Source organism: Lagenorhynchus albirostris, chromosome 14 (genome assembly GCF_949774975.1).
Source record: "Lagenorhynchus albirostris chromosome 14, mLagAlb1.1, whole genome shotgun sequence".
Lineage (NCBI taxonomy): Eukaryota > Metazoa > Chordata > Mammalia > Artiodactyla > Delphinidae > Lagenorhynchus > Lagenorhynchus albirostris.
Genome location: NC_083108.1, coordinates 80352728 through 80380395, shown reverse-complemented (window position 1 = coordinate 80380395; position 27668 = coordinate 80352728). Strand labels below are relative to the sequence as shown.

The window sequence follows — 27668 nt, the reverse complement described above, 5'->3', positions numbered from 1 at the left end:
TATATCTTCTTCTTGGATTGATCCCTTGATCATTATGTAGTGTCCTTCCTTGTCTCTTGTAACACTCTTTATTTTAAAGTCTATTTTATCTGATATGAGGATTGCTACTCCAGCTTTCTTTTGATTTCCATTTGCATGGAATATCTTTTTCCATCCCCTCACTTTCAGTCTGTATGTGTCCCTAGGTCTGAAGTGGACCTCTTGTAGACAGCATATATATGGGTCTTGTTTTTGTATCCATTCAGCAAGCCTGTGTCTTTTGGTTGGAGCATTTAATCCATTCACGTTTAAGGTAGTTATTGATATGTATGTTCTTTTTTTTTAATATAAATTTATTTATTTATTTATTTATGGCTGTGTTGGGTCTTCACTGCTGAGTGCGGGCCTTCTCTAGTTGTGGCGCGTGGGCTCAGTAGTTGTGGCTTGCAGGCTCCAGAGCTCAGGCTCAGCAGTTGTGGTGCACGGGCTGAGTTGCTCCGCAGCATGTGGGATCCTCCCGGGCCAGGGATCGAACCCGTGTCCCCTGCATTGGCAGGCACACTCTTAACCACTGCATCACCAGGGAAACCCCAATATGTATGTTCTTATTACCATTTTCTTAATTGTTTTGGGTTTGTTTTTGTAGGTCCTTTTCTTGTCTTGTGTTTCCCACTTAGAGAAGTTCCTTTAACATTTGTTGTAGAGCTGGTTTGGTGGTGCTGAATTCTCTTAGCTTTTGCTTGTCTGTAAAGCTTTTGATGTCTCCATCAAATGTGAATGAGATCCTTGCTGGGCAGAGTAATCTTGGTTGTAGGTTCTTCCCTTTCATCACTTTAAGTATATCATGCCACTCCCTTCTGGCTCTTAGAGTTTCTGCTGAGAAATCAGCTGTTAACCTTATGGGAGTTCCCTTGTATGTTATTTGTCGTTTTTCCCTTGCTGCTATCAATAATTTTTCTTTGTCTTTAATTTTTGCCAATTTGATTACTATGTGTCCTGGCGTGTTTCTCCTTGGGTTTATCCTGTATGGGACTCTCTGTGCTTCCTGGACTTGGGTGGCTATTTCCTTTCCCATGTTAGGGAAGTTTTCGACTATAATCTCTTCAAATATTTTCTCGAGTCCTTTCTCTCTTTCTTCTCCTTCTGGGACCCCTATAATGCGAATGTTGTTGCATTTAATGCTGTCCCAGAGGTCTCTTAGGCTGTCTTCATTTCTTTTCATTCTTTTTTCTTTATTCTGTTCCGCAGCAGTGAATTCCAGCATTCTATCTTCCAGGTCACTTATCTGTTCTTTTGCCTCAGTTATTCTGCTATTGATTCCTTCTAGTGTAGTTTTCATTTCAGTTATTGTATTGTTCATCTCTGTTTGTTCTTTAATTCTTCTAGGTCTTTGTTAAACATTTCTTGCATCTTCTCGATCTTTGCCTCCATTCTTTTTCCGAGGTCCTGGATCATCTTCACTATCATTATTCTGAATTCTTTTTCTGGAAGGTTGCCTATCTCCACTTCATTTAGTTGTTTTTCTGGGGTTTTATCTTGTTCCTTCATCTGGTACATAGCTCTCTGCCTTTTCATCTTGTCTATCTTTCTGTGAATGTGGTTTTTGTTCCACAGGCTGCAGGATTGTAGTTCTTCTTGCTTCTGCTGTCTGCCCTCTGGTGGATGAGGCTGTCTAAGAGGCTTATGTAAGTTTCCTAGTGGGAGGGACTGGTGGTGGGTAGAGCTGACAGTTGCTCTGGTGGGCAGAGCTCAGTAAAACTTTAATCTAATTGACTGTTGATGGGTGGGGCTGGGTTCCCTCCCTGTTGGTTGTTTTGCCTGAGGCGACCCAACACTGGAGCCTACCTGGGCTCTTTGGTGGGGCTAATGACAGACTCTGGGAGGGCTCACGCCAAGGATTACTTCTCAGAACTTCTGCTGCCAGTGTCCTTGTCCCCACGGTGAGCCACAGCCACCCCCACCCCCTGCCTCTGCAGGAGACCCTCCAACGCTAGCAGGTAGGTCTGGTTGAGTCTCCCCTGGGTCCCGATGCGCACACTACTTTGTGTGTGCCCTCCAAGAGTGGAGTCTCTGTTTCCCCCAGTCCTGTCGAAGTCCTGCAACCAATTCCCACTAGGCTTCAAAGTCTGATTCTCTAGGAATTCCTCCTCCCGTTGCTGGACCCCCAGGTTGGGAAGCCTGACGTGGGGCTCAGAACCTTCACTCCAGTGGGTGGACTTCTGTGGTATAAATGTTCTCCAGTCTGTGAGTCACCCACCCAGCAGTTAAAGGATTTGATTTTATGTGATTGCGCCCCTCCTGCCGTCTCATTGTGGCTTCTCCTTTGTCTTTGGGTGTGGGGTATCTTTTTTGGTGAGTTCCAGTGTCCTCCTGTCGATGATTGTCCAGCAGCTTGTTGTGATTCTGGTGTTCTCGAAAGAGGGAGTGAGAGCACGTCCTTCTACCCCTCCATCTTGGTTCCTCTCCCAACTTAATTCCTTTTTATGGCTGAATCATATTCCATTGTATGGATATACCCACATTTTATTTCTCCATTCATCCGGTGATGGACATTGTTTCCACTTTGGAGGCTATCACACATGAATAATGCTGCTGTGAACATTCTTGTAGAAGCAGCAGCTGTTTCCGTTTGTGAGGAGTTGGCTTCTGAGATGAAATTTATTGGCCACCGTAGGAGTCAGGTGCTTATATGATAATATAGGAAAACCATTTGGGGATCATTTATGCTTAAAAAAGGAGCAGGGAAAGCGGCAGGTAGCCATCAGAGCCAGTCAGCAACAGCCTGCGAAGGCCGCCTCTGTCCCTGCCAAATTGTTCCCAGCCATCTCTGCAGCAGATGATGGGGTGACCCCGCCTATGCTTTGAGCCTCACAGGGTGACAGGGTGAAGCCTAATGGGCTGACCTTTGCTGGGCCCTTCTCTTCTCAACCTCAGTTTTAGAGTTTGCCTCCCTTTTCGTGCAAGTCTGTTGTTTATTTCACCTTTTATTTTTAATGAGATCAAAGTTGCAAGACACCAAAGACTGATATTGGCCCAGAGGACTTTACTGCCTCTTTATTCCCTCACCTCAGTCCCAGCAGCACCTGGGGATTACCTGCCCTTGCCCTCAGCCCACCGATGGGATGTTTTGGTTGTCCCAATGGTCCAGCACTCTGGAGCTCTTAGGGCTCAGTCAGTCGTTAGAGGCCTTGGGCCCATGGCCTACTAGCTGTCTGCAGGGAGACCAGCTGGTGTGAGCAGGCAGCTGTAGGGCCTCATTGGTTATCCAGTTACAACTCTCCTCCCAGGAGACTTGACACCGTATTCTTTGGCAGAAACGTAAGCCAGTGAGTGTGAGTTTTAAACAAAGAGGAGTTTCTTCCTAGGAATGTACAGACATCACGCTTGCCCTTCCCTTGTGCAAGGGCAGTTGCCCTTCCCTCGTGCAAGGGCAGTTGCCCTTTGGGCCTAGGGCTCACAATAGACATTAGTCCTGCATAGCAAGCCCAACGGCTCCCCTTAGGAGGGGCACTGTTTGCTTGATGATAGCAAAGGGTTTGGGCCTCTCCTTAGGGACTTTCCCTGACATTTCCCATCGCACTGCCCATGTCTGTCACCCCAGGCAGCTCTAGCTGGGGACACCAGGACACTTCTTCCCACCAACTTGGTCTCCTGCTCTGATCACACATTGCCGAGTTGAGGGCCCTTCTCTTCGTCGGAGGTGTCCCCTGGGCCTGTGTGCGGAGGGCAGTTCTGTTGACCGTTTCCTGAAGGCTGGCTATGTGCCAGGCCAAGTCAGGCGTGCTGCTTGTTGCCCCCAGGAAACGCACCTGGGGGCTAAAGACGAGCGTCACGGTTCCTGCCCTGCAAGAGCTTAGAGCCTAAAGCCCTTGGTGAACAGGCCCCAGTGTGGAGCCCACACGTGACTTGTGACATGTGCCATGATTTTAGGTGTTAGGCCCCTAGATTAACAGCTATTTTTATAGTTCCTTGCTATTTTTTGCACATGATGCTGGTTTTCCATTTACAGAGGGGATACAAAGTCTCCTTTGAAACTTTCATGTGAGCAAGAAAAACGGGGGGGAGAATCTAAAAGAAGTTAAGTAAATAATGTCCGTCCCAGGTGGTGCGGGGCCGCGGGAAACCTTGGTTCAGGGCCGTGCCAGCATTGCGCTGGGTCTTAACACGGGTTTTCTGTTTGGTGAGCAGGAAGCAAGGCAGCGAAGACAGCCTCCGGGGCCCCGACCCGCCTCCCGTGGGGGAAGAGGAAGCGCTCTTGTGAAAGGCGGCCCAGGGGTGGAGAGTCGGGGGGCCCTGGCCCCCGGCTCCGGCAAGCGGACGCATCCTCCGTGGCCGGACGAGGTGATGGAGTAGCTGCTGGACCTCGACCTCGCATGCACGTCTCACCTCCGCGGGCCGCGCCCTGCGTTTCCATAGCAGCATGTCCTACGGAAACCGAGCACGTGTGTAGAGCCTTGACCATCATCTCTGGTTATTGTTGTTGTTGTTTTTTCCCATTTGTTTGTTTTATTTCTTTATTGTTTTAAAGGAAACAAACAAACAAAAAAAGACGACTCCATGACATCGACCTTGGCCGCTGGCTGGCTGAATGGGAGGGTGTGAGGAGTTGCAGACCCAAAGCCACGTACATTTGGGGACACTTGCTTTTTAAAATGTTTTTATGCCAAAAATCCTTCCTTGTGAACTGAGAATCATGTCAGATATTCCAAGTGAATGTGTGTGGAGTTTGAAAATTGGGGAAAACTGGCAGGAAACTCTGGTGGTGTGGTCTGAGACCACACTCGCTGCATTTGAAAGGGAGGGGAAGAGCGGGTGTGATTTTGCACAAAACCCCAAGACCCGAACCGTGGCACCTTCTAGAACTGTGGACTCAAGGAGTCAGGACAGGGCTGGCCCTCAGTAGCTGCAGGGAGCTTCGATGCAACTTATTCTTAAGAAGGACTTAAACAATTTTTTTATAAGTAGAGCTGTAGTCAGGAAAACGGAAAGGGCTTGACACTTAACAGCTTCACAGGGGGGATTTTCCAGCCTCGGAGGGGCATTCAATGGTTGTGGTGGGACATCTCCTCTAAAGGACTGAACGAGTGTGTTTCTTTATGACAGCCGCTCAAAGCTGAAACTTTTCTTCAGTAGCTGAGGGTAAATCTCTTGTTAAATTACAAAAACTTCAGGGTGAAATCCTACACTTCCATGTACATTACATGGCTTAAGAGTAAACAACAACAAAAAATACTTTCAATTTTCTAACCAGTCTGAACTCTAGAGCAGTTCAGAAATCTTTTCGAGCTTCCAGGATCTCTCCCATGGCTTCAGGGATGTGATCGGAGTTAGAGCCAATGAAATCTATGCCTGTATATTAGCAGCTCACCTTGTTTATAACGTGTGTATTCTAGAGGCTGCTAAGGTTCTGTTTTCTTCTTAAATACTAGCTGATTGTTGTAGTCAATGAAACACTTATCCAGTTTCTGGAGGGCCAGTTAAGAAATGCTTTCATTCAGCTGAGACACAAATGATCATCCTTACCGGCAAAGCTCTGTTTGGATCTATACAATAACTTTAGGGCACCCTTTAAGAGAAGATGATTGAAACCTAGAGCAGTCCTCAGGTCCACGGGAACCAGGGCTTGGTACAGGGAGTTCCTTTTTGTAGCCAGAAGTCCAGAAAGAAAAAGTTTACCTTTTTGACTTCCAACTAACCTTGGGAAGTTTGGCTGCAGTTCAAATGGACTTCTTCCAGAGCCACACATAGGTGAGTGTGAAGTTCAAGAGGGAGGAAAATTGGAAGGGCTTCGTCTTCCTGCCTTCTTTGGAATTCCCAGTGCTCTGTGGAATCTGGCTTGGGGGAAACAGTGTCAGTAACTGGGCTCAGAAGGACGTGCTTTCCTGTGGTTTCTGGCTGATCAGCGCTGGTACGAGGACTTTTTGCAGAGAGACAGAGAAGCAGGCCTTGTTCCCCCCATCCAGCGTGTTCACAGAGCCCGGGTGTTCTTGGCGTCCATCAGTCTTCGTAAGCTCTTGACTGTAGTTTAGCCAGACTTTTCTTGCTACCTTAAAAGCAGTACCGAGTTAGAGAATGCTGGTTTCCAAGAGCAAAGGACACCCATCTGCTGGAGGGTCCTCTGGCCTGCTTGCTTGCTTTCTGTAATCTGGGACTTCCTCTCACCTCCTGTGCTTGTTTAAATTTACAGGCTCCAGCCTTCCTGGGAGCAAACAGGGTCTGGTTAGTTTGCAGTAAGCACCTTGCAGCGGTTCAGGTCAACCAGTCCTTAGTCTTAGTCCTAGCCTGTCTGTTTGGACTCTGGCCTGGCCGAGTGGCTCGCCCAGGGAGGGCGGGCAGCATGCAGAGCCTCTGCAGAACTCCTGTGTTTACACAACTGCATCAGGCGACGCCATTTCTCCCACCACGAAACTCTCCGTCTAAGGGTTCACATGTGGAATGCCAGCGATCAGGCAGCACTTAGCTATGTAGGCGAGTGGGTTGGGGGAGGCCCACGTTCATTACTTTTTTTTTTTTTTAAACTAAGAAACACCAAAGAAAGCTGTGGAAAGGAACCGCCCCACTGAGAAAAGTATAAGCAGAGAGGGCTGTAACATAAAGCATTAGAGCTACTTGGAGCGCAAACTCTTGGGGTTTGTCTCCACTCCTAAAGCACAAACGTTGATTTTTTTTCAAAAGCCGGCTCTGTCAGGAAAGGGCAAAAGCTTTTCCAGGTAAGCAAAAAGGATGCCTATCCGTCTCTTCCATTACTGGCTCATCTGTGGGACCAGTTTGGTGTAAGCAAGCGGTGGCCTGCACCTGTGGCTTTGGAGCAGCACATGTTCTCTACCCATCTTCCTTCTGTCCTGTTCCGCTTCCCCATCTATTCCGCAGCCTGGCCGGTGGCTCCCATAAAGCCTTATCTAGCCCCTTGTTGGCACTTGGGGCCTGAGAGGCCATCTCCCCTCTGGTCTGGGCTTTTCCGTGAGTTAGGGCTCCCCTCCTCAAAGCCTTTCAGGACAAGGAGGGGAAAGCTGTGCATTTAGACACAGGTTCCACCTGTCGCTCTCACCCATCTTCCAAAGGGGAGCTTCACGTTGCCAGGGGAAAAGAACCAAGACCTCCACTCACTTCCAAGGTGCTAGGGAAGGTTTCAAGGTCGTTGATTCCCATCTTCTCTCCAGCTTTACGGGCCGCGTTTCGTGGGACTGCTGACTTTTCTATCCTGTGATTGATTTCATGCCCGATGCTTCTGTTTTATTCCTGATCCTTTCTACTATGCATTTTCCTTTTATCAGGTGTACAAAGTTAAATACTGTGTATTTATCACTAAAAAGTACATGAACTTAAGAGAAAAATAAGCCTTCGGTGTTTTTCCACAAATGTTTAAGCTTCTCTGTAAACTTGAAATAAACAGACAGCAAAATGGTGCAAAGCCTGGGCCTCTTCGGGATGTTTTTGTCGGTCATTTAATTAAGTCAGTGCTCTCGAGGTCATCTGTCCTTATGTCTGTTTTCTTTCCTTAAGCTGACAGCAAGATCAGATGCCCATCAGGGCTGATGTACTCAGCAAATCCCTAATTTAAGCATGTCCTAGTACCTCACTACTCAGAGTGTGGTCCCGGGATCAGCAGTGTCAGCATCACCTGGGACTGGGTTAGAAATTCATATTCCCAGGCCCCGTTTAAACAAGATCCCCAGGTGACTCACCTGTATGCTGAAGCTTGCAAAGCACTGCTCTGCCAGGCAGGTCACTGGCAGATAGGTTCTTCTGACGGAGACCAAACAGGCGAGCAGCTACGGTAGCAGTTTGAATCACACATTGAATACGTCCCATGGGTAGGCATGCAATGTGACGCTTCACCCGTGAGGTAGGTATTAACCCCATTTTATGGATCATCATCTGTAAACCGAGGCTCAGAAAGTAGGCTGAATTTGTCAGCAGATTCAGTGTTCTTCAGAGCCTTGACAGTTGCCGGTTTTCATGGCCTCTGGAGACTATTTTAGAACGGTTGCTTTCTCCAGACTGCGGGCTGAGGGCTCCCTGTATTCTAAATGTGAACCTAGCCCACAGGATTGCTTTACTAGCTTTGGACTTCAGTTTTCTGTTATCAAGCGACAGTAGATGAAATCTGAAAGATTCCTGTTCCATGACTGCAGAAATACAACATTGAAATACGGGCCGTCCAGAGACAAGAGCAGGTGTTCCTATTCAAAGACCCCACTGAGAATCTGATGAAAGCGAGCAGAAATGCACACAGGTGCATCACTTTGCACAGCTTTAGGGGTTTCAGAATCTCCTAGAAGGTCATCCATGGATGCAAGGCTGAAGGAACCCTACTTAAGAGGCAGTGCCAAGGAGTGCCAACAAGTGGGGCTGTAGCAGAAAGCAAGATGATTCTGGTGAGTTAAAGGACAGTGCCGCCCCCAACCCTCGTCCCACCTGGCTGTAGCCTTCCATTTTAGAAAAGGGAGGCTGAAAGAAGTCTTCCTCACTCCAGTAACCATCACTCCTTAGCCTGCAAGATAATAAGCCTTTCCTAAAAATTCCAGCTCCATGTGACTGGTGTGTTCAAGCAGGCATTTTTCAGAAAGGTAGCTTGAACCAGAACTTCTTCAAAGGGGTCTGTAAACTTTTTTCTTTTTTCCCCAGAGCAAGAAAAGCCCAGGTTGGCCATTTATCCTGCAGAAGCAGAGCACTTCTAAAATAAACGTTCCCTCAGCAGTTGCAAATGAATTCCTAACAAGGAGGCGGGGCAGGCTGCTTTCTTTAGGGAGATCCTGAACACCTGATGCAGAATAGAGTCGGTGTGAAGGCAAGCTAGAAATAGCTTCGTTAACATTTCACATTGGTGGCAAGGTAGGTGTAGGGGGTACTGCTTTTGGTTGGAGGTTTCTGGAAGGCAAATGAGGAGGAGGGAGGATAAGCCACCTTCATGTCACCTAAAACTGTTCCCTGTAGTGCAGACCCACACTTTTATGTAAAATGTAAGCACCGGTAAGACAAACGGTACACCACAGAAAAAGAATCTCGTAAACTCTATAGGAACACAAGCTAACAAAGATCATACTTCTTAGGTTTTAAGAGAAGGTTAAAGTTGAAAAAAAAAAAAAACCTAAGCTCCAGCAATAGACTGTTTCAGGAGCACAGTGAGCTGGGATAACAAATGGATTTACTGGTCCAAGTAAAGGGGAAGGAAGGAAAGTTCTAGCTCACGCTGTGAAGCCACACAGAGATTAAGAAAATCATTTGTTTTAATGTTTGGTCCTCAGTCATCTCAATGTAGCTCTTATCAAAGGAAAAACACTAGCTCCGCCTCATGACCTCGTGGTTGAAGCCTCTGGTGGGGGGAGGGGAACAGCAGCCCGGGTGTGCCGAAGAGCTACAAGCACAGCCAGGTGTCCCGCCTTCCTTATACAGTGCTTGAGTGGAGCTGCCGGGCCTCGGAGGACTGGGCCTGTCTCGAAGGGGGCTGGAGATGGAAGCTTCTGAGGAGACCCGGCCCTGGAGAAGTCCTCGGCCCTGTAGCCACAGCCACTTCACTGCCCTCGGGCCAGAGCTTGCCCCAGTGACCCCAAAGAGAAGGAACGGCAGAGGTGACCCAGCCACAGACAGGAGGTGGCCAACGTGCATAGTGGTTTGCTACGCAAACCCTACACACAAGACATGGGAGCAGCTGGGCAACCCTGCAGTACTTGTGGAGACTGACTCAGAATCTGGAACTTCCTCTGGGTGACATGGCAGGCAGCCTTTTCTCCCTCCTTGCTGTGCTCTGATGAGGGCCAAGGAGAGCCCAGGTGTGGGGTGGGCATCACTGGTCCGTCTCACTGCCAAGACCCTGCAAAGAACAATATGCTTATCGTCAGTTGATATGCTTATGGATACACGTGCACCGCCCTGTGCTGCCCGCAGGCAAGCCTGGACCATTTCGGGCAGGTGGGAATCGGCCACTTTCCCTGAGGACGTCTGGACAGCCCTTCACAACTGAGCGTATTCAGGTAGGTCCTAGGGGTACCCAACCCCTCTTTCTCTTCAAGGCGAATTGAAGTAGAGTGTGGACAGAGGTTTTGGCATGATATCCATTATCATAACTAACCTGAGACATCACTGATTAAAATGAAGGCTAGATTTTAAAGAGTGAGTCCATTTGAAGAAAAGTATGAAGTAAAGGCTAGTATAGGTGGTCTAGAAATGGAGCAGATGACAAGAGTCGCATGTGACTGCGCGAGTGGACAACACACCTAGATGACCTAGGGGTTCTCACCGCTGGGACAAGAGGCAGGTGAGGTAGGCCGCTTGGGCCTTCCTGCCGGCTGGGAGCTCAGGAGGCGACCTACCCGCTCATAGTCTTCCACATATTTATATTTCTTCTCCCGATAGTAGTATCTTTTCTTCATGCAGTAGAGGACAATGACATCACACAGCACTGTTGCCTGAATGCAGCACAGGGCAAGAAAGAATGAGGCAGGGTGCTGTGGCCCTATTATTCTGTGTGCGCCCCTTCCCACAAAGCCTGGGATCTTCCAAGGAAATGAAGGGCTCCTCCATCTCTCCGGGGGGAAAAGGTTAGGGCCCGAGGAGCGCTGTCTTGGAGAAGGGCAGGAGGAAGCAGGTGGGGATGGGGAAGGGAAATAAGCCTGGAGGGTCGAGCCTAGAAACAAGTCTGGGGTCAAGGGGAAGAACCAGGATGCCAGCAGAGGGTCTCAACTTGCAGTGCTGGGGGGGGGGTCACAGTCCCAGGCGGGTGGCCAGAGAGGTCTAAGTGAGCCACTCACCACCCCTAAGAGCGCCAAGCCAGAGCCAATGTTGATCATGGTGGGGATGATGTTAAATTTCCCAGCCTGCAGATGATGGGAGAAAAAGAAGTTGTGATAGGGGTGGGGAGAGGGCCCCTTGCCCCTGGCCAGCCCAGAAGAGGACCAGTGGGCTCTGAACGAGGGGAGCCGGCGGCCAGGCTACCTTTCCAAACACGATGATGTCGAATCGGATGCCATAGGCTTTGATGAGCGTGCGGCGCTCGGTGCCGGTCAGGTCGTTGTAGTACTTGGCAAACCTGGTAAAGAAGGCCAGGTTAGAGGGAAAAGGCACAGGGAGGCCTGAGACAGCCTCTGGGTCCTGCTGAGGGACGTCAGAGTGAACTCCCAAGGCCCTGGCGGAGTTGGCAATGGCTTAGGGCTCGCTCTGCCTACCGAACGAACCACACTCGAGCACCTCGGGGCTTCTCCAGGCTCACGTGAGCCACGCAGAAGGAGGGCTGGCCTGTTGAGGAGGAGGGCGCTGGGGCCCGCAGGGCAGAGCGTCTGGAATGCTGGCACAAGGGTGCACGGAGAGATCCCTCCTCTGTCATCACCCTCACTTCCTACGACTTAAAACGGAACTTCCTCCTCTGAAAGTCCTTCCTGATACAGCTGAGCCCCGCCTCTCTCAAGGAGACCCTGGCCACTAACAGAAGGTGGCCAGCCAGCAGTGATGGCCAAGTCTGCTTTGTGGGTGGGGGGACCGAGCATCTCAGCACTGGACATTTTTTGTATTAAAGAACCATTGATCCATCAATTGGATGAGTGGATAAACAAAATGTGTTATACCCACACCATGGAATATTATTTAGCCATAAAGAGAAGTACTGATAAATGCCACAACATGGATGAACCTGGAAAAAAACCATGATGCTAGGTGAAAGAAGCCAGTCGCAGAAGGCCACATATCGTATGAGTCCATTCCTATGAAAGTCAAGAATCGGCAAATTAGGTAGATTAGTGGTTGCCAGGGGTTGACGTAGGTGAAGGGATAGAGGGATACAGCTAAAGGGTCTGGGGTTTCTTTCTGAGGTGATGAAAATGTTCTGAAATTGACTGTGGTAACAGTTGCACAACTCTGTGAATATACTAAAAACAACTGAATTCTACACTTTAAATGGGTGAACTGTGTAGTATGTGAACTATATCTCAATAAAACCATTTATAAAGGACCACCAGGAGGGGGAATTCCCTGGCAGTCCAGTGGTTAGGACTCTGTGCTTCCACTGCAGGGGGCACAGGTTCAACCCCTGGTCGGGGAGCTAAGATCCCACATGCAAAAATAGAACACGAAGGGGCATGCTGGGGGGAGAACCACTGAGACTGATACCATTTGCTGCCCGTGTTATACAGGGGATCCACCAGGAGCCTAAGCTGTGGCCTGAGATCTGTCTGGCCCACAACTTCATGCCGTGGTCCAGGCCCGGGGAACTCAGGTGGGGCCTGATGCTGGTGGAGGTCAGGGGGATGGGTGTCCTTGTGAGGGTCCCATCGGCTTCTCTGTTCTGGGGTTCCAACCCAAGATTGAAGTTTTCCACAGTGGTTTCTACAAGAAACTGTGTAACCGTAGAGACAGAGCAATGCAAATCTGACTCCCTTACTAGGGAAAAATGCAAGGATCTGCCCTTCTATCAGTGAGCCAGATGGTTCAGGAGGACAGCAGATGCTCTGTGCATTTGATTCCACACATCACCACTAGAGGGAGACAAGAGCAGCAAAAGAGCACCACTGACCCTACTTGGAAATAGGGTCTTTACAGATGTAATTAGTTAAGATGCAGTCATACTGGATTAGGGTGGACCTCAAATCCAATATGACTGGTGTCCGTAAAAGAAGAGAGACAAAGGACAAAGAGACACAGGCACAGATGGGAGAAGGCCAGGTGACGACAGAGGCAGAGACTGAGTAATGTACCTATGAACCAAGGACCACCAAGGATTGTCAGGAGCCACCAGAAGCTGGAAGAGGCAAGGAAGGAGCCTGGCCTGCTGACACACTGATTGGGCTTCCAGCCTCCAGAACTGTGAGAGAACAGATTCCTGCTGTTTCAAGCCACCCAGTTTGTGGTCATTTGTTACGGCAGCCCCAGGAAACCAATACACAGCACTTCTAGCGGGGAAATACCAGCAGAGGCCTTTCCTGAGGCTAAAACTTGTATCCCCTGCACCTTGGGAGATTCTGGGGGCCAGATCAACCGAGAAACCAATTCATGGATCAGGCCCCAGAGGCCTTTGGACTGGAGGACCACAGGCTCATCCACTCCTCAAAATTAGTGAGCAGAGGGACTTCCCTGGCGGTCCAGTGGTAAGGACTCCATGCTTCCGCTGCAGGAGGCCTGGGTTCAATCCCTGGTCGGGGAATTAAGATCCCACAAGTGCACAGCCAAAAAAAAAAAAAGAAAAAGACCCCAGCAGGGTCCTGGCTGAGGCTGGCCGGCCCAGGAAAGCTAAAGCAGACAGTCGTTCTTGAGGCAAGAAAAGGCGAGGAGGGCGCTCACAGGTCGGGATGCCACAGGGGCAAGGCCCTGCTTGGACCACTCTCCCTGGCACACGCCTCCCCACCTGCCCTTGGGGTGCCGCCTGAGTGCTGGTCTTGGGTGGGCGTGGAGGCCCCCACTGGGGAGTGATGCAACTACCATCACCCCCAGCACATGAGGAATGGGGCCCAAGCTCACACCCACCTGAAATTGTAGCCTGGGGACACGTTGTGGTCCACGTCCCGGGTGTCCAGGCGGCGGAAGGAATACCTGGGCAAGCAGAGGGAGGCGGCTCTGTCCAGGTTGCAGTCCCATTTGATCTGGATGCCCATGATGCCTCCCTGTGGGTTGCGGACAGAGCGAGCTTTCCTCAGAGCCCATTCTAGAAGGAGATGTGTCAAAGACTGTGTTAGAAAAGCCAGGACCTACACCTACCTCGACAGCCATGTCCTGGAAGCTGTGCCCTGCGTTCTCCACTATTTTGCCAAGTCGGAATATGGGGCAGAAGGGATCTGTTTTAGCGTCATAAATGCACGTCTTGAGGTAGGTAGTGGTGATGTTGGGAAGGATATTCCTCCTAAAGTTGGGAGGAAGCAGAAGGACAACCTCAAAGAAGAGCCACAAGTTTCCCCAAGACACTGGCGAATTCACACAGCTGGCCGCCACTTACTTGCTGAAATTAAATTTGGGATACCAGATGTTGTTCTTAATCAAAAGAGTGAAGTTTTCTGCAGCCTTTAAAAAAGCAGGCCTGAAAAAAATTACAACGTATTGTTAACAAAAGTACAAACATATGTACACTCCTAATATACCTAGGTAATTTTTTTTTTTTGCGGTACACGGGCCTCTCACTGTCGTGGCCTCTCCCGTTGCGGAGCACAGGCTCCGGACGCGCAGGCTCAGCGGCCATGGCTCACGGGCCCAGCCGCTCCGCGGCATGTGGGATCCTCCCGGACCGGGGCACGAACCCGCGTCCCCTTCATCGGCAGGCGGACTCTCAACCACTGCGCCACCAGGGAAGCCCCCTAGGTAATATTTTTAAGTCGCATACCCATGTGTCTTACGATGTCACTTTGCCAAGAAGAAAGTAAAACATATCTCGTCTTTTCTACTTTCCTCTGCATAAACACCAGGTCAAGAGAGGAGACTGCAAACCAAGGCTTCTGATTTCTTCCAGTCATGGAAGGGCAGGGCCTCTTCCTCAAGGCAGTGGGAATTTAAGAACCTGAGGAATAGCTAACGAAGGGCGGGAGGGGTGGTGCCTCGTGGCCTCACTAGAAATCACTCATCCGGCAGGTGCTGGGTTTCAGGGCTTACCTCCCTCAGGTATTCTTGGGAATGCTCAACAGATCTGGTTTAAGAAGCAAAAGCAAAGGTGAATTCACCTACAGGCTTGACACAAAAAGTGCATGTCTGCTGTTGCACCACACCTTGGAAGTGCCACGTCAGCTCCTGCTGACAGGAGGAGTTGAATTTCCCAAGGGGACCCCACTGCTTTGGAGGGTTTCTCCAGGAGGATCTGGCACTGTAGACTGACTCCTCAGTGGGGGGGCCCCCTGACCCAGGTGGAAGCTTTTTGTTTGTTTGTTTGGCTGCACCACATGGCAGGCAGAATCTTAGTTCCCCCACCAGGGATCAAACCCGTGCCCCCTGCAGTGGAAGCGTGGAGTCTTAACCACTGGACCGCCAGGGAAGCCCCCCAGGTGGAATCTTTGAAGGTATAAAAAACCTCAGCAGTCTTCCCCACCCTGAGAAAGGAGCAAGGCCAGTGATGAGGCCACACAACGTGGGGAGCTGAGCCTGCCACTACCGCTGATAAAGACCTTGACCGAGGCACGTCTTTTGGGGCTTTGAATTCCCTCGTCCCTGTATCAAGGGGATGGACTATATCAACGTTTCTCAAACTTCTGTCACTCCCTATACCGCTGTGTGCCTCATGTGCAATACTTGTCTTTAAGATTAACCCTCCTTTTAAAAAAAAATTGAGGTGAAATTCAGAGAACATAAAATTAACCATTTTAAAGTATACAATTCAGGGCTTCCCTGGTGGCGCAGTGGTTGGGGGTCCGCCTGCTGATGCAGGGGATGCCGGTTCGTGCCCCGGTCCGGGAGGATCCCGCGTGCCGCGGAGCGGCTGGGCCCGTGAGCCATGGCCGCTGGGCCTGCGTGTCCGGAGCCTGTGCTCTGTGGCGGGAGAGGCCACAACAGTGAGAGGCCCGCGTACTGCAAAAAAAAAAAAAAGAAAAAGAAAAAAAAGATTCATAAAGTATACAATTCAGTGGCATGAAGCACATTCCAGTGTTATACAACCATCACCTCTGTCTAGTTCAAGAACATCTTTATCACCCCAAAAGGAAACTGCTTGTTCGTCAAGCAGCTACTAGCCATTCTCCCCTCCCCTCAGCCTTCGGGAACCACCAACCTACTTTCTTTCTTTCTCTATGGATTTGTCTGTTCTGGACATTTCATATGAATGGGATCAGACAGTATGTGACTTTTTTGTGTCTGGCTTCTTGCACTTAGCATGTTTTCGAGGTTCATCCTTGTGGTAGCCTGTGTCAGAGCTTTTTATTCATTCCTTTTTATGGCTCAATAACATTCCGTTGTACGTGTTCACCACAATCTGTTGATGGACATTTGGGTTGTTTCCACCTTTAGGATCAACTCACTTTTTTTTTTTTTACTGACATTCATTTTGAAGTAAAACTTTCCATCATGACCATAAAAAATATCGTTTGCCACAAGTTAGAGGTCATCGTTCAAATAAATATAACTAAGAACAATGTCATTACGAGCTGACATATTTTTGTCAGCCCAGGGTGTTGAGCCTGGGGCTTGTTCTCTGTGAGAAATGGAAATCAGTGAGGGACAGAGAGGTATTGAAGACACTCCAGACCAGAATCTCCTCCTTGATATCAGCTAGGGGCTGAATAAGAGTGGAGATGGGAAGACCTTTCTCTCCATGTGACTCAGTGCTGAAATTTTTTGTATCAGTGTACACTTAAAAATCATCCTACACTGGATTAGATCTATAACAGCGCTGATATAGGCATACATATAGCTGATTCACTTCATTGTACAGGAGAAACTAACACAACATTGTAAAGCAATTACACTCCATTAAAAAAAAAATACATAACAGCACTGTCCGGTGAAAATATACTGTGAGGCACAAACCACACTGTAATTTAAAATTTCCTAGTAGCTACATTAAAAAGTAAAAAGAGGGAATTCCCTGGCGGTCCTGTGGTTAGGACTCTGCACTTCCACTGCAGGGGGCGCTGGTTCCACCCCTGGTCAGGGAACTAAGATCCCACATGCTTCGCGGCCAAAAATAAAGTAAAAAGAAACAAGTGAAATGAGCTTTTCTGTAATAAGCCAATATATCTATAATGTTACTCCAACATGTAAACAACATAGAATGTTATTAATGAGATACATTTTTTTTTTTTTTAATAATAAGCCTTCAGAACCTGGAGTGTATTTTGCGCTGAGAGCTCATTTTGGACCCAGCTGCATTGCAAGTGCTCAGTAGCCACACATGGCCACCGGCTCCATAAAGTCCCTTCCAGCTCCAGAATGCTAGGATTCCTCGTCTTCTAGTATTTCCCTCGCTTGCCGGAGCTGTTGCCCTCAGCAATCCGCAGTCCTCACCATTCTCTTGTGTTGCGACACACCCAGGGTGAGGATCACATGGTTACCTGCTCCCCTGGGCTTATCTAGGCCTCAGTCTGAACGCTGAGTGAGAAAGACCCCAGGTTGGAGAAAGGCCCCAGGTTGCCAGCAGTTCCGAGAGCTTACTTCTGACTCCACCCACTCACAGCACAGCTGATCGCAGTTCGAAAGAACGTTATTCTAGGCAACCTTGAACCTGCTCTAGTTTATAAAACACACTTTAACGGACATTAATAATTTTCCTGCCCAGCATCTGTACCTTTTTTCTGGTAACAGAACCCCGCACTTCCTTTAAAAGCCACACCTCCCCCACTCTCAACCTGTGTCATTTGGGTGGGTCTGACTCCCCGCCGAGCTAGGAAGGCACATGACCCAGGCCTGAGCCAGAAGCAAAATCCATCCCCCAGCCACAGTGATGGGTTGGATGGGTTGACAGATGTGGCTGAAGCTGTGAAGATGGACAGGTCTAGAATCTTTACGGACAGCTGGGCAGGGGGACTAGGGACTGTGCCATGGGTCCTGCAAACGAAGCCACCACGGAGGGAAGCAGAGCCAAGAGGTGGCGACTCGGATGCTGTCCTTCGAGCCCCAGGTCTAGCCATGCTGGGATCTCTGTGGTTAGTTGAACAACAAACCACCCCCACTGTGCATGTGTGTGTGTGTGTGTGTGTGCACACCCGTTTAAGGCCCTGAGAACTGTTTCCTGTCAGTTACTTGCAACTGACAGAGGCCTAACTAGCAATAAGTCATCTGCACTCACCATGAGTGAAAAACACCGTGGCCCACTAGCTACTGAGGGCTGCTGCCTTCTGGTTGAGAACCACCAGCCCAGGGAAGCCTCATGCTACAGGCTGACACCAAGAGCACAAAGCCACAACTCCCCTGCCACCTCTCTCAGGCCCGAGACCCAGCATTTAGGACACTTCCATCCCTTTGGCAGGACTCACGTTGGCACTTGTGCGTTATCCTCCACCGGGCACCAGGCTGCCACCTCGCATGTGTTCACGGTCTCATTGAACGGCACGCACCTTCCTGTCGCAACTCCTACAGGGGCGAGGGGCACCCAGGTCTATGGGGGTCTCCTACTTTCTACTTTGTGAGGCAGAGTAGAAACTCCACCATGTATCCTATGCAATCAATCTTGAGCTAGTCTAATTCTGGGATTTAGACAGCATCCAGAAATTCAAATTGGAGGAAAAGAGTTGTCTAAGTCCTAGCCACGTCACTGCTTTGCCAACTGCAGGGCTGGGGTGATGCAGAGCCACAGGACAGGGCAAGATCTGGGGTGGCTTCTGGGGTGCAGATGACAGAGATAAATGTCGGGGGGGCCCCAGGACCCCAGTCTGGACACCAGGCTCTCCCAGGCTCGTGTGGGGGATTTCTCCATCCTGGAGATGTCCCTCTGAGAGGGGGCCCACGGGGGAGGCAGTTTGGTCGGGGGCTACCCTCCCCAGGCTAAGCATCTACTGTGGAGTCACAGCCACAGGTTTGTACCATTGCTGTGGGTGCTTGCAGAGCCAGCAGTACAGTTGGCATCGGATTCACACACGGTGGTCTCATCTGGAATCTGGAAAAAGAAGAACCAGTGAAAACAGGTTTCACATGGCCTGGTCCCACCCACAGTGGGACAGGCACAGAGAGGTGGCTATGAGACCCGAGGCTCTTCCCCAAGAAGCTGCCTACCTCAGGACAGAGGCCCTGGGTCTGGTTCATGGTGAAGATCATGTTGGTCATGATGAAGAGGGAGTTTTCCTCCTGTAAAGCAGGCAGAGGGGAGAGAGTGCTGCATACTACCTGCAGAGGAGCCAGGCAGAGCCACAGGGAAGGCCCTTTACTAGGACAGTGCCTTCACTTCCCCCCTGTGCCATGCAGAAAACAGTTGAAAACACTGATCTTAGGGTCTCCCATTCTCACCGATGAGAGTTATAACCTAACTGAAAACAGGGACTCCAATACTTGCACACATGTTCACAGCAGCACCATTCACAATAGCCTGAAGGTGGAAACAACTCAGTGTCTATCAACGGATGGATGGATAAATTGTGGTCCATACCCGTAAGGGAATATGACTCAGCCATAAAAAGGAATGAAGCACAGACCTGGCTACAAGGTGGATGAACCTCAAACACATGATGCTGAGTCCAAGAAGCCAGACACAAAAGGCCACGTAGTGTATGATCCCATTGATGTGAAATGTACAGGATAGGCAAATCCAGGAACAGAAAGTAGATTAGTGGTTGTGAGGGGGTGAGGGAGAAGGTGGACAAGGGGATGATAGCTTAATGAGTGGGGGCTTTCCTTTTAGACTGACGAAAATGTTCTGGAACTAGACTGACGTGATGGTACACAACATCGTGAATGTGCTAGATGCCACTGAAGTTTTCATTCTGAACTGGTTAATATTGTGATACATGAATTTCACCTCAGGTTAAAAAAACATGTCTATACCCTGAAATGGTTCCTTAATAAAACTTGACTTGAGGGAAAAGAGTCAATAAGTGCTCAGTATATCCTCTGCCAACCGGATTACCTCACAGGCGCAGAAACACAAGACCTCAAAGGTCTCAAGTTAGGCTGGTTCTCTTTCCTAATAGGAACTAAAATAAATACATAAAACAATTCTATACAGAAGGCCCAATCAGGGCTCGCCATTGAACTTCTCCTTTTTTTTTCTTTATTTTATTTTTGTTTGTGTTGGGTCTTCGTTGCTGCGCGTGGGCTTTCTCTAGTTGCGGCGAGCAGGGGCTACTCTTGGTTGCGGTGCATGGGCTTCTCACTGCAGTGGCTTCTCTTGTTGTGGAGCATGGGCTCTAGGCGCGCGGGCTTCAGTAGTTGTGGCTCGCAGGCTCTAGAGCGCAGGCTCAGTAATTGTGGCGCACGGGCTTAGTTGCTCTGCGGCATGTGGGATCTTCCTGGACCAGGGCTTGAACCCTGGTGCATTGGCAGACAGATTCTTAACCACTACACTACCAGGAAAGCCTGACACTTCTCCTTTTGAGAAGGTTCTGTTTTCTCCTCCTAAGTGTGAAGGTGCCAAATGGTTGATTTAAAGTTTCAGGAGAGCAATTCACTTGGGGATGAGACTGAAGAATTGCTAACAGTGACCTCCCAGTACAAGGAAAAAAAGACAAAAACCCTGCAAATTCTAGTTGGACCTCCTCCTTATTGGGCGCTGGTGCTCTAAAATGAAATGCTCTGAACATTTCATACTCCTGAGAAGAGCAGTCAGTGCTGGGAGCCATCAGGGAAACTCAGGGACCAAAGGGTCTGTAGACATCTCCACTCCCAGGTCTGATAAGGTGGTAGACGCTCTGGGAATAGTTGGCATCTTTCAAAGACAGACCTGGAACAAAGCATGTAGGGAAATGAGGAAATGGCCGCAGGAGGGGGCATGAGAATGTGGCAGGAGGCCCGGGTCAGGCGCCCCAGCAGGCTCCCGTGTTCCATATGTAGACACACTGCTTGCTTGGTGTTTACAGAAGGCTGTTCCTGCGTCTCTCCGGAGTTAGACCTGAACAAGTCAGTGTGGTTTACTTTTTGTTTCCTATTTCTTATCTATTTTAAGTTTAGGGAAATTTCAGTCTGGAGATGAGCCGAGTAGATGCGGTGCAAATACATGTTTGTGTTCCATCTTTGGAGGAGCAGGATATCGTGAAAGCTCATGAAGAGAGCCGTGTGGGACTCACACGGCCCCCGGCTCCGATCCGAGATGGAAGGCAGAGCTGCTGTGTGCTCCTTTCCACTGAGGGGCAGAAGCAGGGGGCCGTACCCTTCTGTGGGTCCAGTAAACAGACGGAGTGTGATATTCCGAGCCTGCCAGGACGAGGCCGTGGCTTCGTAGGAAGCAGAGGTCTCTCTGTAGAGACAGGTGCATGCCAACAGCACCAGCTTCCTCCAGCAAACTATGAATCCCCTGTTCCATTTGACCTTTATGGCTTATTAGCTCTGATTTCTCTCTGGGCACCCCACAAGAACCTTCTCTTAAGGCAGAGGGAAAATGAACACACTTGAAGAGAGAGTTTCTGAAGTCCTTGCTCTGAGCCAAGAGCTGGCAGCTTATCTGCATGTGGCCACCCCAGTCACCCTAGCACGTGGGCCATCTGGAGGGATATGTGGGGTTTGACTGTGAATCAGAGCCATTATCATGGTTAAAGAGAGTCAATATTTAACTTGGAGCTTTGTGGATTAACAGACGGGAGACTAGGATGCTGCATCAAACAGTTTCTTCCCTCCCCTATGTTCCTGATGGAATCCTATATGGGTATGGCTGTTTCCTTCTTCTTTGGCTTTGGGTCTCTACGGGCTGTTAAAGTTTGTACGCTGTCTGAAAAGATTTACCTTGTGGGTTTACAACAGTAAAGCAAACCACAAAATGTGGATAGGTGATAGTTCCACCTGCATTTTTCCCAGGATTTAAAACGTGTGCTTTTCTACTTTTCAAGTCCGGTGACAGACACAGATGTCCATATGGAAAGCTTCCTCTGTTTAAGCCAGCCATGTTTTAGGGCTGAAGAAACGTAGCTGATTGAATATTACCTGTTAGACCCTAAGCCAAAAAGAGGTCTGTCTGCACTGCTTTCTTGGACTAAAACAATCAGTCTGGGCACTGGTGATGTTAGAACTCTGGGCATGCCAATCACTAATCAAGAGTGCAAAGGTGAAGGGAAAGCAGCTAACTAGAGGCTTGAGCTTTAGACAGAGACACAGTGGGAGGCTTACCTGAGCTGGAATCACATAATCGGCCACATCCCAGATCCGGAATCCAAGTTTAGAAGTATTGGTCGTGGTTACACCCTTGGCTTTGGCAGTAACAGAGCTGACCACAGAGTCCATTTCCTGGTAGCCCTTTTCCCACACAAACACCCAGCTACAAAATAAAACAGGTCTCTTAAATTGCCATTAGGATTGCATGAATTTGAGTTAATGCTAGGGAGCCTCTGGTAGCCAGAGGCTGAAAGTATGATGTTTACTAGTTGTGACTTTGCAAAAGCTGCTTGACTTTGTAACTTAGTGCAGTGATCAGCACAAAGAAAATGCTCAGTGAATGCTGTCTTTATTACTAGGTATTTGAACACTTTCAATGCACTATGACCCGCAGAATTACCATGAGATAATAGAAATTATGATAATGATAGTTACCATTTGAATGTCTTTAGGTGCCAGGTACTGATCTAAGCTCTTTATGTGTATTAACTAATTTAATCCTGACCACTTTATAAGGCAGGTGTCATTATTCTTCTCCAAAACTGTAATTCAGAGAGGTTAAGTCACTTGCCCAAGGTCACACAGCTAGTGAATGGCAGAGTCAGCATTTGAACTCAAGCTTTTTGCTTTCGAAGTCTCCTTTCTTGCCCTCTATGCTATATATGCCCTCTAGAAAGGAGAATCATATCTTTTAAGTAAATGTATAATAGTTTCTTACTTTTTCTCTAAGAATTCAGGTCACATGTATGTTTCTCTCCTCTGAAGTGGAGACTTCACTACCAGCCTGAATAATTAAAAATCTGAAGGCATTGGTGCATAGTGGTTAGGACACTGGAACAGACTGAAGCCAGCCTATCTCAGTTCATCACTCACTAGGCATAAATTTGGCCAAGCTGCTTAACCTCTCTGTGCCTGTTTTTCCCATCTATACAACGGGAATGATAACAAGACTTCACAGGATTGTTGTGAGGTTACGTGAGTTAATGCATGTCAAATGCTTGGAACAATGTTTGTGAGCCATTATCAGCAGACTGAAATTGGCCACAATGGGAGCATTTACACCGTGGAAATTGGCCAGTACTACAAATCAGAACTCCTCCCCATCAGAGCTGTTGTTAAACATCAATAGTGACTACTATTGTTGTAATTTCTAGAGTCAAGAAATACTACTAGCATCCCTCTCCCCTCCTTATAAGCTCTAGGTGCTGAGACTTCAGAAATTTGCTTATTTGGTTACTTATTGTCTGAGTAGTCTCCAAGTTCACTACCCATCTTAGAGATGGGCTTTTTCCCTAAGAAGTCCTCTTCTTCAGGGTTTCTAGGAATTCAGCTGCAGTATAAGCTTCCATTTAATTCTAGTCAGACACAGAGAAGCTTAGAGCAGGGTCACTATTACTTTACCACCAAGTATAGTCATCCCTTGGTATCCATAGGGGATTGGTTCCAGGACCCCTGGGGATACCAAAAACCACGGATGCACAAGACCCTTATATAAAATGGCATAGTATTTGCATGTAACCTATGCACATCCTCCCCTATACTTTAAATCATCTCTAGGTTACCTATAATATCTAATACAAAGTAAATGCCATGTAAATAGTTGTAAATATGATGTAAATGCTATGTAAAAATAGTTGCTGGCAAGTGACAAATTCAAGTTTTGCTTTCTGGAACTTTCTGGAATTTTTTTTTAATATCTTTTATCTATGGTTGGTTGAATCTGTGGCTGCAGAACCTGAGGATACAGAGGGCTGACTGGATAGTGAGTTGCTAAGTCAGAGACACATGGTTTCATCTCAATCACTATGTAAATAACTATTACCTCATCCTGTGACTGATAATACAATTAGATAACTGAGAAGTGTTCAGTCTCTCTCTTTTTTTTTTTTTTTGGCCATGCAGCACACAGGATCTTAGTTCCCCGACCAGGGATTGAACCCATGCCCCCTGCATTGGAAGTGCAGAGTCTTAACCACTGGACCACCAGGAAAGTCCTGTTCAGTCTCTTTTTGAGGAAGGATTACCTTTGATCAGTACTGGAAAAGAGACCACAATTTCACCAAGATGAATTGAATCAGAAAGTTAAGAGATGAGGTTTTTTAAAATTTTTCTTAAAAGCCCTAAATTCAGATCCTGAGTCAGATCTGATCACAGCAAGATGTATAAAAGCAAAGCATTTACTGCTTAAAAAATCCTCATGATCAAGGCAGACAACACTCCATAGGAATCCTATAAAGCTGCACTGCCCAACAGAAATACAACGCGAATCGTGTAATTTCAACATTTCTCGTAGCCATGTTAAAAATTAAAAAGCAACAGGTAAAATTAATTTCAATGATATGTTTTATGTAACTCAACATATCCAATATATGTTAATGCTATCAATATAAGATGTATTAATATGATATTTAATTGTTTTTTGTACTATGTCCTCGAAATCTGGCGTGCATTGTACAGTGATTGCACATCTCAATTTGGAGTAGGGGTGTTTCAAATGCTCAACAGTTTCATGTGACTCCTGGCTACCATACTGCAGATATACTGTATGCAGTCTAGAACTTTACAGATACCCTAGATACCTAGAAGTAGATGTAAACTGATTCTCCTACGAGCAGCAAAAGCCAAAAGGAAAAAGCTGCCTGACAGCTCCTGATTCCAAATGCTTCAGGTCCAACCCAGCAATATGAGTTTAGTTAACCAGCTTGTAGTGGGTCTCGAAGTTTAAGGGTGCATCACAATCACTGGGGGGCAAGGAGTTGGTTGTGATGGTACTTAATGTGACTTAGAGTCCAAACCTGGGGGTAGGCCAGGTGGTTCTGATGCAGAGTTCATACCTGGAAAGCCCTTTTACTGACTACTGTCAGTACCTACTGCTGCTGCGCTGATAGATGGTAGAAGCCAAACTGCCAGATCATGGGGATTCCCTTAGGCAGTGTTAACAGATTCCAAGTCCCACCCCGGGGGGGGGGGGGGATGGTGTCCTGTTACCTTTAAACAATTCCTCAGATGAGTCCTTCATGTTCAGGTAGGTTTGGGAAACACTAGGACACTGGTTCCCAAAATTTGCTGCACATTAGAATCACCTGGGGAGTTGGTCATACTCTACAGCACTTGAATCAGAAAGTCTGAGAGCCAGCAGTCAGCATTTTTTAAAGATTCTCAAATAGCTCTATGTGCAGTTTGGGGAACACTGTATTAGGCCTTTTAAGAAAAACAAAAACAAACAAACAACCCCCCCCACGATGCAGCAGGTAACATCTGTCAGCTCAGCAGCTGTAGATACCATAACACCCCAGGTGAACCTTGAAAGCGGGCCCAGTTGGTAAATCAATTTCCACCTCCTCTCGAGTTTTATTACATTGTAAGGGTGCATCAATTAAAATTAAGCACTAGGTGAGGACTGATGGTGGAGGGACATATAAGCAAAGAGGGCAGCATGCGGAACGATAAGTCTAAAGCAGGTGCCTATACCAAAAACTCCAACAATCCCATAAAAGGAAGGAACTGAACTTAAGTGATTTTTGAAAGTGTGACCTCTCTATTATCTTGGGTTACCATATGATGCTCAAAGGAAAGGACAGGAAGCCACAGACCCAAAAGGAACCAAGTGGAAATCCCAAACCTTGGTTTCTGTCAGCAGATCATCAGAATGGGAAGTGAAGAGCAAAGAGTGAGTCATTTAGGGCAAAGCCCTCCCACCCCCAGCCAAAGGACATCATGGAGCAAGTCAGAAGGGACAGGAAACATGAATGGCGAGGATGAAGATCTAGCTAGGCTTTGCCTTCAAGACACAACATCAAAGCAGCCTCTGGACCCAGAGCTGGCACAGAGCCCGTCCCTCTGGTGGCTAGGGTCGGGGGTGGAGGGTTGGGGGAGTAGGGATGTATCCCTGGCTTCGGGCCGCTGTCCCCTGGACCCCACCTGGAGGGCGCTCGCGGGGCTCGGCCGAGGACCTAGGCCAGAATGAGCAGGTGCGTGGCCGGGACCCAGAAGGGGGAGTTCCCGGCCGTCGGATCACACCCTGTCCCCGGGACCCCTCAGGGTCGTCGCCCGCGGCCGCGCTCACCCGATGACGTAGGCCAGGATGAGCAGCTGCACCGCCCTGTTCATGAGCCCCACTTTACGGCTGCGGATGAGCACGATGCGCGGCGTGTCGTACTCGAACAGGAAGGCCGCCAGCACCGCGCAGCAGCCCGCCATGGCTAGCGCTCCGCCGCCGCCGCGCCGCCCGGTTCCGCGCTCTGGACCCGGTAGCCTGACCCGCCGCCGCTTCCCCGCACTGGAGCCCCGCCCGGCGTGGCCGTTCGTGGGGGAGGGCCCGGAAGGAGGCGGTGCTGACCCTCGGGGGACTGGGCCGGGCGAAAGGCGTGACCTCCCCCTCGGGTACGAGTGCCGCGCCGCCTCAGGAGGGCTGGGGGAGAGCGACCCCCTCGGAGGGAATGGGGCCTGGGGGAGGGGGTGACCTCGTTGGGAATAATGACCCTCCCCCTCTGGAGAGGGACGGGGGAATAATGACCCTCCCCCCCAGAGGGACTGGTGGAACGAGCGACTCCCCCCTCAAGGGGGGTGGGCTCTACGGGGATGGGATGACCTCTCCTTCAGGAACGAATGACCCCATGAGGAGGACCAGGGAGGACCGGTGACGCTCAGGGGAGATAGAGCCCTCAAGGAGAGAGTGACCTCCCCCTTGGGAAGGAGATACCCCTCCCAGGGGCGGGAGGGGTAATGAGCGACCCCCGTGGGTGTCTAGGAGTGAGCTGGGGGCGGGGTGGGGTGGGGCGAGGCGAGGCGCTGGGGGCAGCTTAGGGGAAAGAGCAGCCTCTCTCCTGCAGGCTCCAATGGGGGGCAGCGCTGCCTTCTCGCTGCAGGAGGGAAAGCCTAAATATCCGGTACCCCAGGGACCCTTGGCTGGAGTCACACACGCTGCAAAATAGCCCTCTTAGAATTGAAGCTAGGTCACATACCTACTCCCATTCCGATGCTTCCTTAGTTGTAGGACGGGAGGAAGCAGCCTGAGCCTGGTGAGGGATTTCTGTGACCATCCTTTGAACTGAGGAAGTTTTATCACAACTTTAGGGAGAATTGGAAAATAGAGGGAAAGTGGAGGAAACACCCACAGTTGCACCACCTGAACATAATTTTCCACGTGTGTTCATTCCCTTCAGGTATGTTATCATAGGTATGTTTTATATTTAGTTTCATTCATTCATTCAACAAGTGTTAATAAACACCTTCCGTACCAGGCACTGTCTAGTGAACAGAACAAACCCAAACATTCTGCCTTCATGGAGTATAAATTCTAGCAGATAATCGTGTATACGTTTTTAATTTGTAAGCATAGTCAGTGATGGTACTTTTCAATTCCTGATCCACACTACATGTTTTCCATGTTACTGCAGACTTGTCATAATGATGATTTTTAATCGATGGATTGTTTCTTCAGTTAGGGATGATTTCCTTAACCGCTGTCATCTGATTGCTTCCAGTTTGTGGATCCTATGCATAATCTTTAACACACCATTTTAGGTCTTTTCCCGGAAGTGAGATTCCTAAGCCACACCACCTTGTTTTTACAAATATAAGAAGGTGAATAATAATAAAATTTGAGGAAGACAGTATCTGCCTCTGGAGATGGACTTGTCATGTTAACAGGAGGAATAGAGCTGCCACCTTCCTCAGTTCAAAATGGTCCCAGGAAAAGGTGGTGACAGTTTAAGTGGGATTTTATTCATTCTTTGACAGGTATTTACTGAGTGCCTGTTGTGTGCTTAACAGTGTTCTAGATGCTAGGCATATGAGGGTGAACAGACAGATAAAGTCTCTGCCAAAATGGAGCTTTGTGTAATTGGGGGGACTTAAATTCTATGTAGAAAAGAAAAACCCAGGCACTAAATTCTCATTGGAAAGAAACTTAAAAATACATTTCCTTAAGAGTCAAAACACATTTACAGCTCTCGTGAATACTTACCCCATAGTAATGAGATGGTCCTGGCCTTACAGATCTTGAATTTAAATGGTTTGTTTGTGTTTTTGAACAAAGTCAGTTAAGAGAAATGTACAAA

General features: G+C 48.6%; 2 protein-coding genes across 6 annotated transcripts in view; one reads left to right on the top strand and one right to left on the bottom strand.

Moving 5' to 3' along the window:
- Nucleotides 1-4422, top strand: part of CAMKK2 (calcium/calmodulin dependent protein kinase kinase 2) — a 53331-nt gene extending 48909 nt beyond the window's left edge. For all 4 annotated transcript variants that reach the window (XM_060170798.1, XM_060170797.1, XM_060170796.1 and 1 more), the window contains one exon: nt 4168-4422. In XM_060170798.1, coding sequence (XP_060026781.1) covers nt 4168-4240 — 73 coding nt within the window. In that variant the 3' untranslated portion in view covers nt 4241-4422. The remainder of the gene's footprint in view (nt 1-4167) is intronic.
- Nucleotides 4423-9191: 4769 nt separating this feature from the next.
- P2RX4 (purinergic receptor P2X 4) lies at nt 9192-25890 on the bottom strand. Of its 2 annotated transcripts, none has more exons than XM_060120733.1 (12): nt 25673-25890; nt 21622-21769; nt 18586-18657; nt 18397-18469; nt 17850-17946; nt 13898-13978; nt 13663-13804; nt 13432-13568; nt 10915-11008; nt 10731-10796; nt 10293-10388; nt 9192-9793 (listed from the first exon to the last, which is right to left on the bottom strand). In XM_060120733.1, the coding sequence occupies exons 1-12, from the start codon at nt 25804-25806 to the stop codon at nt 9767-9769; spliced, it is 1167 nt and encodes a 388-aa protein (XP_059976716.1). In that variant the 5' UTR covers nt 25807-25890; the 3' UTR covers nt 9192-9766. The 2 variants fall into 2 exon arrangements, with proteins under 2 accessions (XP_059976716.1, XP_059976717.1); XM_060120734.1 differs by lacking the exon at nt 25673-25890 and adding an exon at nt 25528-25641.
- Between the last annotated feature and the right edge of the window lie 1778 nt (nt 25891-27668).